Source organism: Podarcis liolepis, assembly GCF_965112155.1.
Source record: "Podarcis liolepis genome assembly, chromosome: 2".
Classification (NCBI taxonomy): Eukaryota; Metazoa; Chordata; class Lepidosauria; order Squamata; family Lacertidae; genus Podarcis; species Podarcis liolepis.
Genome location: NC_139555.1, coordinates 68,368,712 through 68,383,541, shown reverse-complemented (window position 1 = coordinate 68,383,541; position 14,830 = coordinate 68,368,712). Strand labels below are relative to the sequence as shown.

General features: G+C 46.7%; 2 protein-coding genes across 3 annotated transcripts in view; one reads left to right on the top strand and one right to left on the bottom strand.

Annotated features, from left to right (window-relative positions):
- Window positions 1-195: 195 nt before the first annotated feature.
- Window positions 196-14,830, top strand: part of SNCB (synuclein beta) — a 42,093-nt gene continuing 27,458 nt past the window's right edge. The window contains exon 1 of the mRNA XM_083488560.1: window positions 196-273. Within this exon, the coding sequence (XP_083344686.1) occupies window positions 222-273 (52 nt within the window). The 5' untranslated portion in view covers window positions 196-221. The remainder of the gene's footprint in view (window positions 274-14,830) is intronic.
- Window positions 6,730-14,808, bottom strand: EIF4E1B (eukaryotic translation initiation factor 4E family member 1B). 2 transcript variants are annotated; one of them, XM_083488547.1, is made up of 7 exons: window positions 12,633-14,808; window positions 11,004-11,092; window positions 9,684-9,779; window positions 9,129-9,192; window positions 8,767-8,880; window positions 7,336-7,475; window positions 6,730-6,982 (listed from the first exon to the last, which is right to left on the bottom strand). In XM_083488547.1, exons 1-7 carry the CDS (start codon window positions 12,636-12,638, stop codon window positions 6,868-6,870), a joined length of 624 nt encoding a protein of 207 aa, XP_083344673.1. In that variant the 5' UTR covers window positions 12,639-14,808; the 3' UTR covers window positions 6,730-6,867. The 2 variants fall into 2 exon arrangements, with proteins under 2 accessions (XP_083344673.1, XP_083344672.1); XM_083488546.1 differs by lacking the exons at window positions 11,004-11,092; window positions 12,633-14,808 and having other exon boundaries at window positions 9,684-10,032.

Below are 14,830 nucleotides of genomic sequence, written 5' to 3'. Positions count from 1 at the left end.
ACAACTTGCTGTATTGCGTTTCAGCAGCTTCATGTTTCATTCTCCTTTTGAAGTTTCTTTGCTCCAGGATGGCCATTCTAAGAGTCACTTACAGAGAGTGTCCTGGAATGCTGAAATGTTGGTCCACCATTTATTTATTTTTTAAATGTTGACATTTGTGATGTTAGATTTCTTCCCATCTGTTCTTTTGCACAGAGACAGACCTGCTTGCCCTCTGTAGAATGCAGAAGAACATTGCTGGCAATGGCAATTGTAACATAAGAACAGGAACAGGTAAATAAACCCCCGATTACATTATTACCTGCTCTAATGGTGTTGCCAGAGTAAACACATGGGGACAGAATTAGCATCTGGGTCTGCTACAAGAGTTGGTCCCTGTGTTCATATGTCACATGGCCTGTTGTTGCTGGCAAGTAGCTCTTTTAAATCAGGGGACCGGGGTGCCAACTTGAATAAAATATTGTGGAGGCTCAGTAAGTCCCGCCCTGCATAATCAGTCACATGATGCAGTGCGCACACACCATTTGAATGTAAATGTCCATCAACTTTGTGGGGGCCTGGTCCCCTCAAATATTTTATTGTGGGGGCTGAAGCCCCCACAGCCCCTAAGACTTGGCTCCTCTGCAGGGGACTGTATATAAACAGTATTCGAAATTCCCATTGTTCTCGGTGCATTTTGTGACAGGGAATTTCATTAGCATGAGGAGTTCCTGAGCTCTGGGCACAGTACTGAGCCTAAGATTTCAGATTAAAACTGCAGAATGGAAGGAAATAGGACCCTTTTCTACATCCTCACTTCCAGTACTCTCTTAAGAATGGATGAGACCTTCATAAGACTACTAGGGGGTAGGCAGGGGAAGGACTAGACCATGTGAAAAATGAACATAATATTTTAGCAACAGTTCATTCATTTTCAGCTTTGTATTATTGTTATTTTAAAAAGTGCGTCTAGACATCCTGTTGTTGCGCCCATAACCTAGGTTTAAGGTGCCATTTAGCTCCTAGCTTTCATATCTTAGTTTCTAACACTGCATATAAGCAAGTACAGGCTTCCCACCTCAGGCCTGTGAGAGGAGTGTCACTTTCTAGAATGGGCTGCAGATCATCAATTATACATTTGAGTGGTTTCAGCTAAGAACTGTCAGAGATAAGAGCTGGTGTCCTGGCATTTTCTCTTCTGGGTTTTATATTAAGTTATTCCTATGTCTGCCCTTGTTGTTCTGATTTACCTCTTCATTGGGTGGGGATCATAGTTAGAGGGACACCTGATTTAAAAAAGAGAATCTTGTGCATCTGAACAGATACAATTGTATCATAGGCCTTGACTGTATATAGTGGATTTTGCTCTGGGTGAAAGCTGAAAGCATGTACAGTAGGTATGTATCGTGATCAATATAAGGTGGTGCTTATATGTCTACTAGGAAATTACACTGCAGTGTCCAAAAAGTCAACCTTTTGCATGGACTGATCAAGGCTCAGGTTGATGCTAAAGTGAAAGCTATTGAAGTTCTGCTGGAATCACTCAGCATTCTCCTGTCTAGATGATAAAATATGCAATCAATCTTAATAAATGTTAGCTACTTGTTGCATGAAATTCAAACACCCTTAGTCTAGTTAGCACTTCTGTTCTAGTGATAGGATTTTTCAAGCATGCAAAAATGCATAATTTTGTAATGGGGGAGCAGAGGCATAAGGCTTTTCCCTGGGACACATATCCATTGCACATTTACCAATGTGGCCAGACACTATCTGAGATAGTAGTCGTTTTAAGTACTTCTCTGTATCCACATCCTAGGTTAAGTTTATTTTTTATTTACATTTGCTTCTCTTAAAAAAGGACTGGGAGTAGAAGCCCAGCCTCAGAACTTCACAACTGGACTCGCCCAGATCCTTCTCTTCTGTCATTGAATAACACCTGGCACTTTGACATGAAACAAAGCTACCTCCATTTATGTTTTAACAGACATTGTTGAACCTTGCATTTAACTCACAACTGAGGCACAGGGTCTGAATGTGTGCATAGCTGTTCCATTGCCTGCAGTGTTAAAGATGTGCTGACTTTTAAAAAATATATATACTAGGGAACAGATGAGAAAGCCAAACATACAGAATCTCCAAGACCAGGCTCTGTCCTAAACACAAAGCGTTCTGGTATGGAGGCTGCTACCATTTGCACTCACACATTCTCCCATGGCAAATTGCAAGGCTGCTTGAGAAGCTCAAGGCCCCCGGTTCAGAAGCGCCTCATTTAGGGTTTTTGTCTTGGCCCTCAAAACCAACCCCCTCCTGTTTAGTGATTCCCTTGGTTTTGATTTTCTTCTTTTGGTTAGTTATTTGAAGAACTCTCTGTGCTCTTTCCGCAGCTGTCCTTAAAGAGCATACAGTCATATTACAATGTCTTGTTTCAAAATCTAGCAAGTTGCACCCTTGTCTTTGAAGAAGGAGAGGGGTCAGCAGAAAAAGGATAAGATGCAAATACTGTATACAGACCCAGTTCCCTAGCTGAAGCTAAAAACCAGGGGCTGCTATTCCAATCTTTCTGTTTTGAGCAATCCCTTTTACATGTTTGTCATCTAACAGCTCTGGCCAGCTTCTTCCTCCTTAACTGAAAGGGTTTTTATTTTGTTACTTTATTACCACCAATTTGGTCTTCCAAATTCTACTTAGCTTGCCTGTTGGCAGATTTCTATTTGATTAGCCTAAGTGTTCAGGCTCTATTATGCTGTTGCTTTGCTGCCTAAAGAATGTGACACTAACTGTATCATTTCATCTCTTATTACATAATCCTCTTATTGGATAAATTCTCTCACAACACTAAATATAAGTGTGCTCTGTTTTCAGAAACACAGCACAGCTTTTATTTTTCTCTCTCTTTGTGTGTGTTAGCACAAATCTTGTGTACCATGTTTTGCCCGCCACAATGTGCAAATCCTATCACACTTACCTGAGAGAGTAAGACCCATTGAACCAAATGGGGCTCATTTCTGAGTTGACATGCAGGAATCCATTGTTAGTTGAATCAAATTCCGTCTCCTTTTGCTGCTTCTATAATTAACTGTGACAAAGCACAATCTCCTTTTGAATCTAGAAATTGTATCCATGTCATGACCTGAATTGACATTTAAGCCTGCTGGTAACTGAAGTTGCCCATAATACATGCTTTTGCTGCCTCTCCCAATTTCTTTATGTACTGTGATAACATTCAGTTGTTGTCGACCTTAGCATGGGCCAACTTAGAGAAGCATTAGTTGATTGGTTGTGTAGGTTTTACTCAATTAAATTTGTGCATGAGCAAAGCAGTAATTTTGAAGCAAAAACATGATTTGTTTGTAGATGCAGCTTAGAGACATTCCTTTTTATGAGGAAGAATGCACCTGGAGCCATCATTGAACCTTTTAAGCAACTTCTTGTATTTTTTTTTTGGGGTTGGATTCAGGCTTAGTCATTCTCTGAGTAAACCCATTGAAGTCAACAGGACACAAATAATTACCAACTCAACTTCCACTGGTTTCAGTAGATCCACTCAAAGCATGCCTGCCTAGATCCAACCTAATAAACCCAACAAACTCCTGCTGCCTATGGATCATGGGTGGTGGTGTTTTTTAATTGATCATTCGTACAGAATTTGGGTGGCCAACAATTAAGGCAAAAGCACTCAGTTAAAGTATATTTTATAACTTGCTATGATGTCTATTGAGCAATAATAGCTTTGTAACACACAGAGTGGCCCTCTATGCACTGACTGCAAATAAGAATAAGGAAAAGGAGTTAGATAAAGGTTGGTGGGACATTGACCCATTCACCCAAATGCACCAGCCTCCACTGTCCTTACTCACACACCTCTATATTCAGAGGATTAACAAAGGCTGCCTCTGCAGAAGATAAAGCTGCTCTTGCATTGACACTCATTGCTCAGTAACAACACCCAACAAGGGGCCTCCTATATCACAGTTACCCAGTGCCCCTCATCAAACACACAAAGGCATCATAGTTTTGTTGAAGTACTTGGGCTCTTGGTATTTTCACTGAAGAGAACCATCCAGAGCTACCGTAGTTATGACCAGACATCCTGCTGCTCACTTTGTCAGTTGCCATGAATGGGATAGTGCTGTGGTAGCCGCAGCTCTGAGTTGCAAGAGCAAGCCTGATATCATCTCTTATTACAGAGGCTAATCCCAGGAAGCAACCTCATTGACTTTCAAGTCAGCTCTGCTACCTCCTTAAGAGTCATACAAGCTGCTTCAGAACAGGAAGCAGGCCCTGCAATCCTTTTAATTCAGCAGCTCCTGCTTGCAGCAGAGGCCAGCCCGTTAGCACCAGGCTGCAGGGAGGTCTAAAGCAGTGTTTCCCAACCACTGTTCCGCGGCACACTAGTGTGCCGCGAGATGTTGCCTGGTGTGCCGCGGGAAAAATTAAAAAATTCGAAAGATTTTTTTTTTAAAAAAAGTCAAATTTTTGATTGGGGCACCGTCACTAGATGACCCCTGGGGTTCCCTCCCTCCCTCCCGCTCTGCGCCTCCCTCCTCCTCCTCCTCCTCCTCCGGGGAGGCCCTTCCTGGCTCTCGGCCAAGGCTTGGCGGCTGCCACTCACTCACTCGCTCGCCCACCCGTCCCTCCATCCCTGCACCCGGCCTCTCCCCCTCCGTCCCCGGCGCGGGGGCTGCCGGGATCCATAGTCCCCTCGCCCTTGGGCTCCGTGCCCGCGCGGGGTGCGCAAACTACGTTTCCCAGCGTGGCCTGGCGGGCCGGGCGTTTTGTTTGAAGCGCTCTTCTCCCGGCCATGGAATGAGCGCAGCGGCGGTGGCCGGGCGGGCAGGGGCTCTTCCGCGCAGACCCCACGCAGCCTGCCTGCGCCCCCGCGGAGATCGGGTGGCAGGATAGAGCCCGGGGATCCCCGCGGAGGCGGAGCGGCGGAGGCTTCCCCCCCAGGTAGGGCTGCGTCGGGGTTTTTTTATTTTTGCAATGCTGCATCCGCGCCGGAGGGGACGCATCGGACCGCGGGGAGACCCCTTGGCGTGCGTGCAAGGCAATGCATGCGTGCAGGCGTTGCATGGAGTGCAGTGCAATGCAATGGCAATGCGGCGCCCTGCATGCATGCATGCAACTTCCACCGGCGCTCCGGACTTGGCAGGTGAGGGGGGTCCCCAGTGGGTGGCACAGAGAGCCGGGAGGGCGAAGGGGAGTCGGGGGGGAGCAGCGCTGCTCCCCGAGCCGAGCCCAGGGGGAAACTTCGGCGTCGTTGCGCCGGGTGTTGGAAGCGGAGGCTGGCGGGGGCCCCTCACCTGCAAAACCTGGTCGCCTCTCATATATTTCGTGCATTGCATTCATCGCCCGCTTTCTCCTCCAAGGAGCTCCCGGGGGCGCGCGTGGTTCTCCCCGTGTTATCCTCGCAACAACAGCCCTGCGAGGTGGGTCAGGCGAGTGGCCCAAGGGAGCACCCAGGGATTGTCCTGGCCAGGTGGGGTGATTTGAACCCTGCTCTCTGCCCGGTCTTCATCCTCATTTAGCCCCCACATGTGCATGACTGTGCATGACTGAGGTTTTCCCCCCTCGTCTTGGCTATGGTGGTAGTCTGTGCTGTTAATTAATGGGGTTCTGCCTTCGGAGAAGATGAGCCAGCCCTCAAGGAGGTGATTATGTAATTTGCTAGCAATTCATGTCCCTCCCGGCGTGACGCTGCGCGCTGACATCACGGGGCTGCAATGGTGGTGTGCCTCGAGATTTTTTTCATGAAACAAGCGTGCCTTTGCCCAAAAAAGGTTGGGAAACACTGGTCTAAAGGACTAGTGGCTGAAATCTGGCAGCAGCAGATTAGACTCCATCAAGATCAGTGGTGGTTGTTGACCATTGGGTCAGGAGGGGAAAGCAACAGCAGGTGGAACCAGAGTTAATGACAGACAGTCAGCTAATTTTGCCCCCATCTCCTTCCTGCTGAGTTTAATAAAGGACAGCACTGAGTCTAAGGAGGAAGGAATTGGCAAGCACTGCTACCCCCTAGACTGGTTTGTAAGGAGGCAAGCAGGGAAGTCTAAGGGCAGACTGAGGCTTGAGGGGCAGTGCTGCATCTGCCTTAACAGACCAGCCTCTACTGCAGACCCTGGGCATAGTGAGGGGGGGGCAGGGGGCAGTAAAATAATAGAAATACTTAACTGACCAATCACGTTGGTCCTGCCCCCTCCACAAAAATCCTGGCTATGCCCATGCTGCGGACTATACTCACCTAAAAACTACCGCAATACAAGTATTTATACTAGAACTGACTCTGAGTCTTCCTGCATTTAGCAAATGCATAGTTGCTCATATGAAATAACTGAGCATGGGTAGGCCACTCTTTCTACGTTTCTCCTTATGGGGGCCAGCAGAAGTCAGCCTTCCTTCCATCAAAACCTGGGTGATCCAAGAAATCCATTTGTTTTATTCAGAAACCTGAAAGGCTAGGAAGGCTCCAACTACTGGGGGTGGGGGGAGAGAATTCGTGATTGGTATTTTTTGGCTCTAAAAATCTTCAGGTTTTCAGACATGCCTCTATCTCAGTGTCAAAAAAGATCCCAACCATGTGTCAGGGGTGCATGTAAGAACAGCAGACTTGTGTGCAAATGGCACATTTAGTAACGAAGTTCAGTTCCAGGCAAATCCTCTCAGCGCAGAGGAAGGGAAACAAAACTTAGAAGATGGATGTTGACTCTCAAGAGTGGGTGGTTTCCTCCAAAGTTCCAACTCAGGACCAAAAGAATACAACCTGTTTAGCCTCAATTCTTTAATAATGTTGAGAGCCAACAAAATCCATGGGAGTATTATGCCATGATATACTCATCCATCCTGCTTCCCCAGAGATCCTGCCAACTTCAAGGGCCTATTGTAGTGGCTTCACACCACAAACTTGTTCTTCATGAGGGAGCCACTCTTGGTGGCAGTGTCTGCATGAGCCTGATAACCAATCACCACTTTGGAAGACAGGCCCAGGCGTTCCTTGTAAACACGCCTGAAAGAGAAAAAAATTAATAATTAAGTTGTACTCAAGACAGCTGCCTATCTTAGCTCATCTCTCTTCTGTAGTGTGTACGCACATATCATCTATTTCCACCAAAGAGTCCTTTCCCTAGGCTGCTATAGACACCTACAAACTCATTGCATGGTATAGCTGGCATTCTTCATGCATAAAGGCTTCAAACTCTTATAACACACACACACACACACACACACGTTAGTAATCCTGTTGGTGTTTAATTATACAAACACGCTCTGCCTTACATAAGGTGGTTGGCATTAGCCCTCCTGTGTGTTGCTCAGCATTTCACACACACATCTCAACAAAGGGAACTGTCTGTCAGCTACCCGATATGTGTTACGCCATCCCGGTTCTCTGCCTCCTGGGTCCAGATTGCGATCTTGTCCCCCTTAGCACGGATGTTGATGACGGCCCCACAGACATCTTCGCTGTAGTCATCAAACATTTCTCCAATCAGGCACAGCAGCTACACAGAAAAGGAAAACCCATGAAGCAAACAGGGAACCAGATGCAAGCTACTGCTTGATGTACCGTGGTTAAATACAGTGGGGGATATTTCTTGCCTCATAAGGGTCTTTAAGCTGTTTTCCTGCCCAAACAAAAGAGCTACACTATTTGGGGAAGATCAAAATAGCTGGCTCAGCTCAGAAATCCAGCAGGCATCAGAGGGATTGGGGATGAGTGTGTGTGTGTGTTGTGTAGATAGGAAAGTCCATCTTAGTAGATAAACGCCAAGCATCCTTTCCTCTTCCCCTTCATCTCATGCCGCCATGTGGTTGCCTGAACACAGTAAGCCAGCCTTCACCAACTTGACATTCTCCATATGCTTTGGACTACCAATAGGTGTTCAAAACTTCCATTGTTCTAGGCGCATTTTGCGACAGGGAATTTCATTAGCGCGAGCAGTTTCTGACCTCTGGCCATAGTACTGTGCCTAAGATTTCAGATTAAAACTGAAGAATGGAAGAAAAGGAAGACCTTTTTCTGCCTCCCCACCTCCAGCTACTCTCTGCAGACTGGAGAAGAGACCCTCTTAAGAATATTAGAGGGGTGGACAGGGGAAGGGCTAAGACCATGTGAAAAATGACATAATATTTTAGCTGCAGTTCATTCATTTTCAGCTTTGTATTTTTGTTATTAAATAAAAAATGTGCCTAGATATTCAGTTGTTGTGCCCATAACCTAGGTTTAAGGTGCCATTTAGCTCCTAGATTTCATATCTCAGTTTCTAACACTGCTACCAATCCCATCAGCCCCAGCCAGCAGAACTGGTGATGGGAGTTGGTAGTCCAAAACACCTGGAGAGCAGCAGGCGGGCAAAGACCTTGGGCTGAGAAGGGGAACTAACAAAGGAGGGTCACTTTGGGGAGCAGCTTCCACCTACCCAAGAGAGAATGGGAAGTACTGTATGCCCAGCACTGGCGGAGGAAGAGGAGTGGGCGGAGGAAGAGGAGTGGGGGGAGGAGTGCACCGCCCCAGCAGCACAATCCCCAGGGTGCCATTGTTGCTGTTGCCTGCGCTGGGCGCCCCGCCCCCACAGGCTGCACGCCCTGCCCCCAGAACATGCACCACACCCCTGCAGGAGGCACACCACGCCCCCAGGACAAGCACCAGCCCCGCCCCCGACTGCTCTCCGCACCCGGTGCTGGTGCATGAAGCTCTGCCACTGAAGCCCAGCCCAGAAACATGGCCAGAAAGCAGGGCAAATTCCACATTTCATAAAGGAGAAGCACCCACACAGCGTTCTGCCTACTTACAGTCTCCAGCCAGAAACGGTCAAGCTCTGCATGCCGCTGCTGCTTGGACAATGTGATAAGCCAACGCCCACCACGCTTATTCCTGTTATCTTCCCACATCGGTTCAATGCCATCCTAGAGGAAATGCAGGATCTCAGTATATACAGCTCTTACACACACACACACACACCCCTACATGAAGTTGCAAGGCTTTCTTAGTCCATCACAATGCACTTAGATCCACAGCAAGCCACGTGTAGCCCTATGGTGTGTGGGAAAGCCCATACAACAAGAGACCCCAAGACTACCACTTGAGAGCCTGTTTCACCTCCCTATAGGAGGCACGCAGCGTTAACAGACCAGGAATAACCAGCAGGACTTACCTTGAAAAGGGAATAGTCGCAGCCTGATGTCAACTTGCTGGCCAGTTGGATGTTGCTATACAGCCTGCAGTCTCAAGGAGAGAAGACAGATATGTCAGGAGAGCAGAATGGGTGGACTTGTGTAAGGAACCTACGGCTCCTGATGTTGATGCAAGGTATCTTGAGTGAATAGTCCCAAAGCAGGTGGCCCACCCTGGAAACTGCCTTGAGAGAAGTTTCCACTAAATCCAGGCAAATACCACAGGAAACTATGGTTCATTCGGAGCTCCCTGTAGCACACATCTCTCTCAACCACTTTTAACTTTCAAGTGCTGCTTAGGACTTGTGTAGCCTGCAGATACAAGTACATGGTTTTCAAAAGTGAATGGACTGGAGAACCCAGCTCCCATCATCCCTGACCATGCCAGCTGGGTCTGATGCAAGTGAGGAGTTCAGAAACATCCAGAGGGCCACAATATTCCCCATTGTTGGTTCAATCCCACAATGGCCTTCCTTCTTCTGGCAAGGCTGTTCCAAGGTTTCTAGCTGTCAGAGGAAGGACTGAAATGCACTCACGCCCAGAAGTCTTCCACGGTGTCAAATTTGGTGATAAGCCGCAAGTTATCCTGCCAGGTCTTACTCTTGTCATTTTTGAAGAACCAAAGGGCCCACCTATGGAGATGAATGGAAGGCAAAATTAAGCCACTAGCTATGAACATCAACACTCCCCTGTGTGAGGCTCTATGTACACACAAAGCACCCAGCACATCTTGCCACATGTGTTGTGCTTGAATGCTGCCTGTTTGGAGTAGAAGGTGCTGTGTCACACTCTTCTCATTTCACATTTGATTAGACCCACTGTAATAAGGCAACCTTAAGGTGGGGTGTGGGTTGTGCTGATAAACAATATGGTTTTGTAAACCATTCTGATATATATATATATATATATTGTATGAACAGCAGTATATAAATTAGTAAAACAAATATTTTCTTGAACTTCTCCAGAGACGCAGATGCAGGTTCTCTCTCCTTCTCCCAGTGAAGGGGCAAGGGAATATAAAATAGGAGTGGTTTCAAGAGATAAATGGACAGAAGAATGGAATAACAGCAAATACATAGGATTTGCTGCCATATGAGGTGATGGCTACCAACTTTGACAGATTTAAAAGGGGATTAGGCAGATCCATGGACAATAAGGTGATTGATGGTGACTACTCATGATGGCTACACATTACCTCCAGTATCAGAAGCTGTATGTGCCCCCTGAAAATCATGTGCTAGGCAACAACAGAAGGAGGATGCTGTTGCCTCCATGCTCAACTTATGGGCTTCTCTATAGGCATCTTAGTTAACTAGTGTGGGAAACAAGATTCTGAGCTAGATGGGCCTTTCATCTGATCCAGGAGGACTCTTTAAGAGCATTCCCCACTCCTCCCTCCTTGAAAAGGAGGAAGCAAGAACAGGGTGAAAGTAAATGATTTTTCCTGTTTAACAGTGATTTATGGAAGCACACAGTAGCATCGGAAGTGTTCCTTGAAACCAAAAATAGCAAGGATTTCTTGGCAATGAGTATCTGCTGTATCATAGCACAGCTCCCTTGGCCACATTTGGATGCACCTTGCCAGGATCTTTTTGGTTAGCAGCCATCAACAAGCAGGGAGAAAGTGAGCATTAACATCATTGCACTGGGGGGGGGGGAGATATGGGCACACTGGGAGATCCAAGCATTTTGGCGTTCTGCTAGCATTCTGCCTCTGATTACCAATTGCTGGGAATCGCAGGTAGGTTGAGTGCTGTGGTGCTCATGCCCAGCTTGCAGGCTTCCTACAGGCATCTGGTTGACCACCGTAAGAGCAAGATGCTGGACCAGATGGGCCATTGGCCCGATGTACTTACCTGTTCTGCAGGGGGTGCTTGCTGAAGCATTCCACAGCCCCCTCTTCTCTCTTGGCCTTGTGCATCCACTGCTCCTCCTGAGGACTTGCCTGACGTTTGGAAAAGTGGACAATTCATTACAACAGGCACTACAAGCTCCTTGTACACATTCACCCCCAGGCATGGGGTCCCCTATATAGGCTACAACTGGCTGGACAAACAGCAAAGCCAGATAAGTTGGGGCAGCTATGTGTTTTGTTTGAGCTCTTGATCTCTCCCAGGACAGCAATAAAGTCTGGGAAATTATTATTGTTTTCATCTGAAACACGCTTCTATAGAGGAAATTCATGTTACATATATTGTCTGTGTTTTGCCAAGAATTCAGAAAGTGAGTGTGTTCTTACACAGCTTTCAGGAAAAAACGCTTCACAGGAGAAAGAGGAGCTGCTCCCAGCTTTATTCTGGCTTCAAGGAGGAACATAGCCAGCTTCCCTGGGGCCCAGGAAATAGTTGACAGTACCTGGGGCAAAGGGATCAAAACCCTACACACAAAAGGACAGGCCACCAGCTGCCTCCTCCTCCTCCTCCTCCTCCAGGGTACAGGACAGAGCATTCAAAAGGGCACTTGTTTGCTGCCTGATAAACGGGATCAGAGAGATCAAGTGCTGCTGATGTTATTTTCTGCCCTTTACCGCTCTCTAGATGGCAGTGATGGTGAAATGGGCACCCCTGCCAGCTCCAAAGCTTCCTGTCCACATTGGTTTCACACAGCCCTCAAGGCAAAGAAAGAATGCTATACAGCATTACATTTAGAAGAAGAACTTGAAGGAGGAAGACCTTGCCAAGCCAAGTAGAGCAACCAAAAAAGGCTTTTGGGTCCTTAAGAGAAATAGGCAAATTATTGCCTAGCTCTTTCACAGCCAAGTGCATTAAAGCCAGGCCAGTCTTGGCCATACTTGCAGTGCCCTCGAGCAACCATGTGAAAATTGCATACATAAGCAGACACATTTAGGCTCTCCAGGGACTAGAGTCACCAAGATCAATACATGGCAGACCAAGGATTGACAACTCCCCACCTTTTTTTCCTGGCAGGGACTGTGTACCTTTAATAGCTGCATGACAAGCAGAAATTCTGTAGGAGACACTCCCTTTCCTCCCAACATGCAATGCATTATGGGAAGAGCATCTCAGACTACTGCTAAAGGTACAGGAGCCCTGGACGAAGCAGCCCTGCAAGCCATGGCTGGGCCTCCTACAAGTTTTATAGCAGGGACTCACCACAATACCAAAGTAAAGTGGTCACTCTACTGGGAATAGACACTCTGGAACACATCCCAGCATAAAGCTCAGTACTGTGCACACTTGCTCAGAGAAGTCAGGTTCATTGAATTCAATATACCCTTGCTGACATAAGCATGCACAGAACTGCAGAATTTGCATCAGACAAGACGTTCAACATACAGAACAAACACTTGGCTACATCCAGCCTAGCTTTTCCTACCCTTCAAGAGCAATAAGGTCCCTGAAAGCTAAACAAGGAGCTTTGGAGGTAGAACTATATTTCAGGAACACAACAGCCTCACAGTTGCAGGGTTATACCCTAGGGAAAAAGAAGAAAAAGACTGCAGCAGAAAGAAAACTACTACTCACCATCATTAGTGCTACGGCCACCACCTTTCCAAGAAAATAACTGAGCCTACCTCTCCAGGCTTCCTTTTTATATAGAAAGCACCTTTGAGCACCGCCTTTAACCTAGAAAATGGTTTTGTTAAAGAGCCAGGCCTTTTTTTGTCATTCCTTCAAATGCTGCCATTGTAGAAACTGTAACCCCTGTCCCTCTTTTTCGGCTGGAACACAATAGGGACCCATGGCCCTCTGGATGTTGCTGGAGGCCAGTTCCCATCATCCCAAGTCAGCATGACCAAAGGTTGGGGATAGTGGGAGTTTTAGTCCAGCAACAACTGGAGGACTTTCCTATCCTTGATTTAGGCCAATGGGGTCACTTAAAAGTCACTGCGTTCAAGACACTAGATCAGAGGTGGGGAGCCTTTTGTCCTCCAGATGTTGCTGGACTTCATCATCCTTGTTCATTGGCCATGTTGGACAGGAGTTAGAGCACCACAACTGGTGGTCACAGGTTTCCCATCCCAGTACAAGATCACTGTGTTCATGTCAAAATTAAAAGGCAAATAATATAGGGCCATCAGAGATATTGTCTCCATGGAACTAAGGTATCGTGAAAAGCTCAGCCTCCAATAGGTAACCAAGGCTGCTTTGAAATAGGTGGTTCCAAAGCCTGTGTAATGTAAGGGACAACTGTTGCTGAAGATTGCAACCAGGTGCGCTTGGCTTGGCTCCACCTTACTAATCAGGCCTTTAAAAACTTAGCTTGTAAGAGGAGAAATTTTCCAAGTGTGCCATTCTAGGTTTCGTTAGTGTTGCCCTCAGGGTTTTTTGGTGTGTGGGTGGAGGGTGGGGGAGAGATCTTTAGCAAATCTATAGTACGACTTAGATCTGTGCAGTAACTTTGGAATTCTGTCTATAGCTCTGATACAACCACACCACAAAAAGGGTACTGTAGAGCTGGGAAAGTTGCAGAAAAGGACAACCAAAATTATCAAAGGGCTGGAGCAACTTCCCTATGATGAAGGGTTGCAATGTTTGGGGCTTTTTTAGCTTAGCAGAAAGACAAGTGAGCAGGATATAAGCAATAATGCCTTAGAGAAATTAAATGCATATATACATTATATAGAGTGGCATCACAGAGTGGGAAGGGAGCCTATACACACACATACATACACATAATGATAAGCATGTTAAAGCTTACATGCACATAAAATTATTTACAATGACCGTTCATAAATCAGTCTTGATGGTAACACAAAGATCTTGGCACTGGTAAACTAATGAACACTTGTAGTGGGATTAAAGCACCTGTAGTGGGATTATAGTTCAATGCAGGTAGAGGGGATAGAATTTAACTTCTTGGTAAACTGTAATTCAGTGACCTCCCTTTGAAGTTTTTTATTCAAGGATGATTACTTAGGTTAGTACCAAGCGTCTAAAGAGACTGAAATCAGGGTAGTGTCCTTCCTGATGTCAGATTTGTGCCCCTTTAATTATGTGCCTAGACCTGTTCATCCTAGGTAGAGTTATTGGCAGGTGATGGCATAAGTCACATTAGATGAGCAGGTGAATGAACCCCTGATGTTGTCATCTGAGAGAAGAAAGTGTCCTTATCCAGGATGGGCTGTAATTCATTGATGATAACATGCAGTGGCTTTAGCTGGGAATTAAGGTGGTAACAGGTAGTGCCTTATCACTTTCTCTTCTCAGTCTGTCCTATGTACTACATTGTTCCCGAGTCCTCAACCTTGCTTTGTTCTTTTGCTCTTTCACTTGATTGGGCGAATATTTTAGTCTTTAAGGAATAAATACATAACTAATATGTTTTGTCCAAACACTGCGTGGGGGGGGGCAACAGCCCTCCCACTACCGTTTTCCCCATCACGCTCCCTGTGAACTAGTGCCTAACGCTGCCCTTCCTCCATGTATCAAATCCCTTCCAAAAGCCACGATCTAAGCAAGGGCACATCGCATCTTGTGTGGCAACCCAGAAAAGTGGCATCATCCGTGGTCTGCGATTCTGCATCCTTCTGCCTTCTTAGCTGTGAGCCACTGACTACGTGCCTCTCTCGCTCTCTCTCTGTACGTGCCAGCCCTCGACTCCTCTCTGCTCCCCATCTCCCCAAATCACCGCCGCCATCAGCCACGCGGCAGGCTCCACAGCTCCTCCTATGTGTCGGGGCAGGTAGGCTCCTTTGGCGCCTTCTTATCGGATGCCCCGC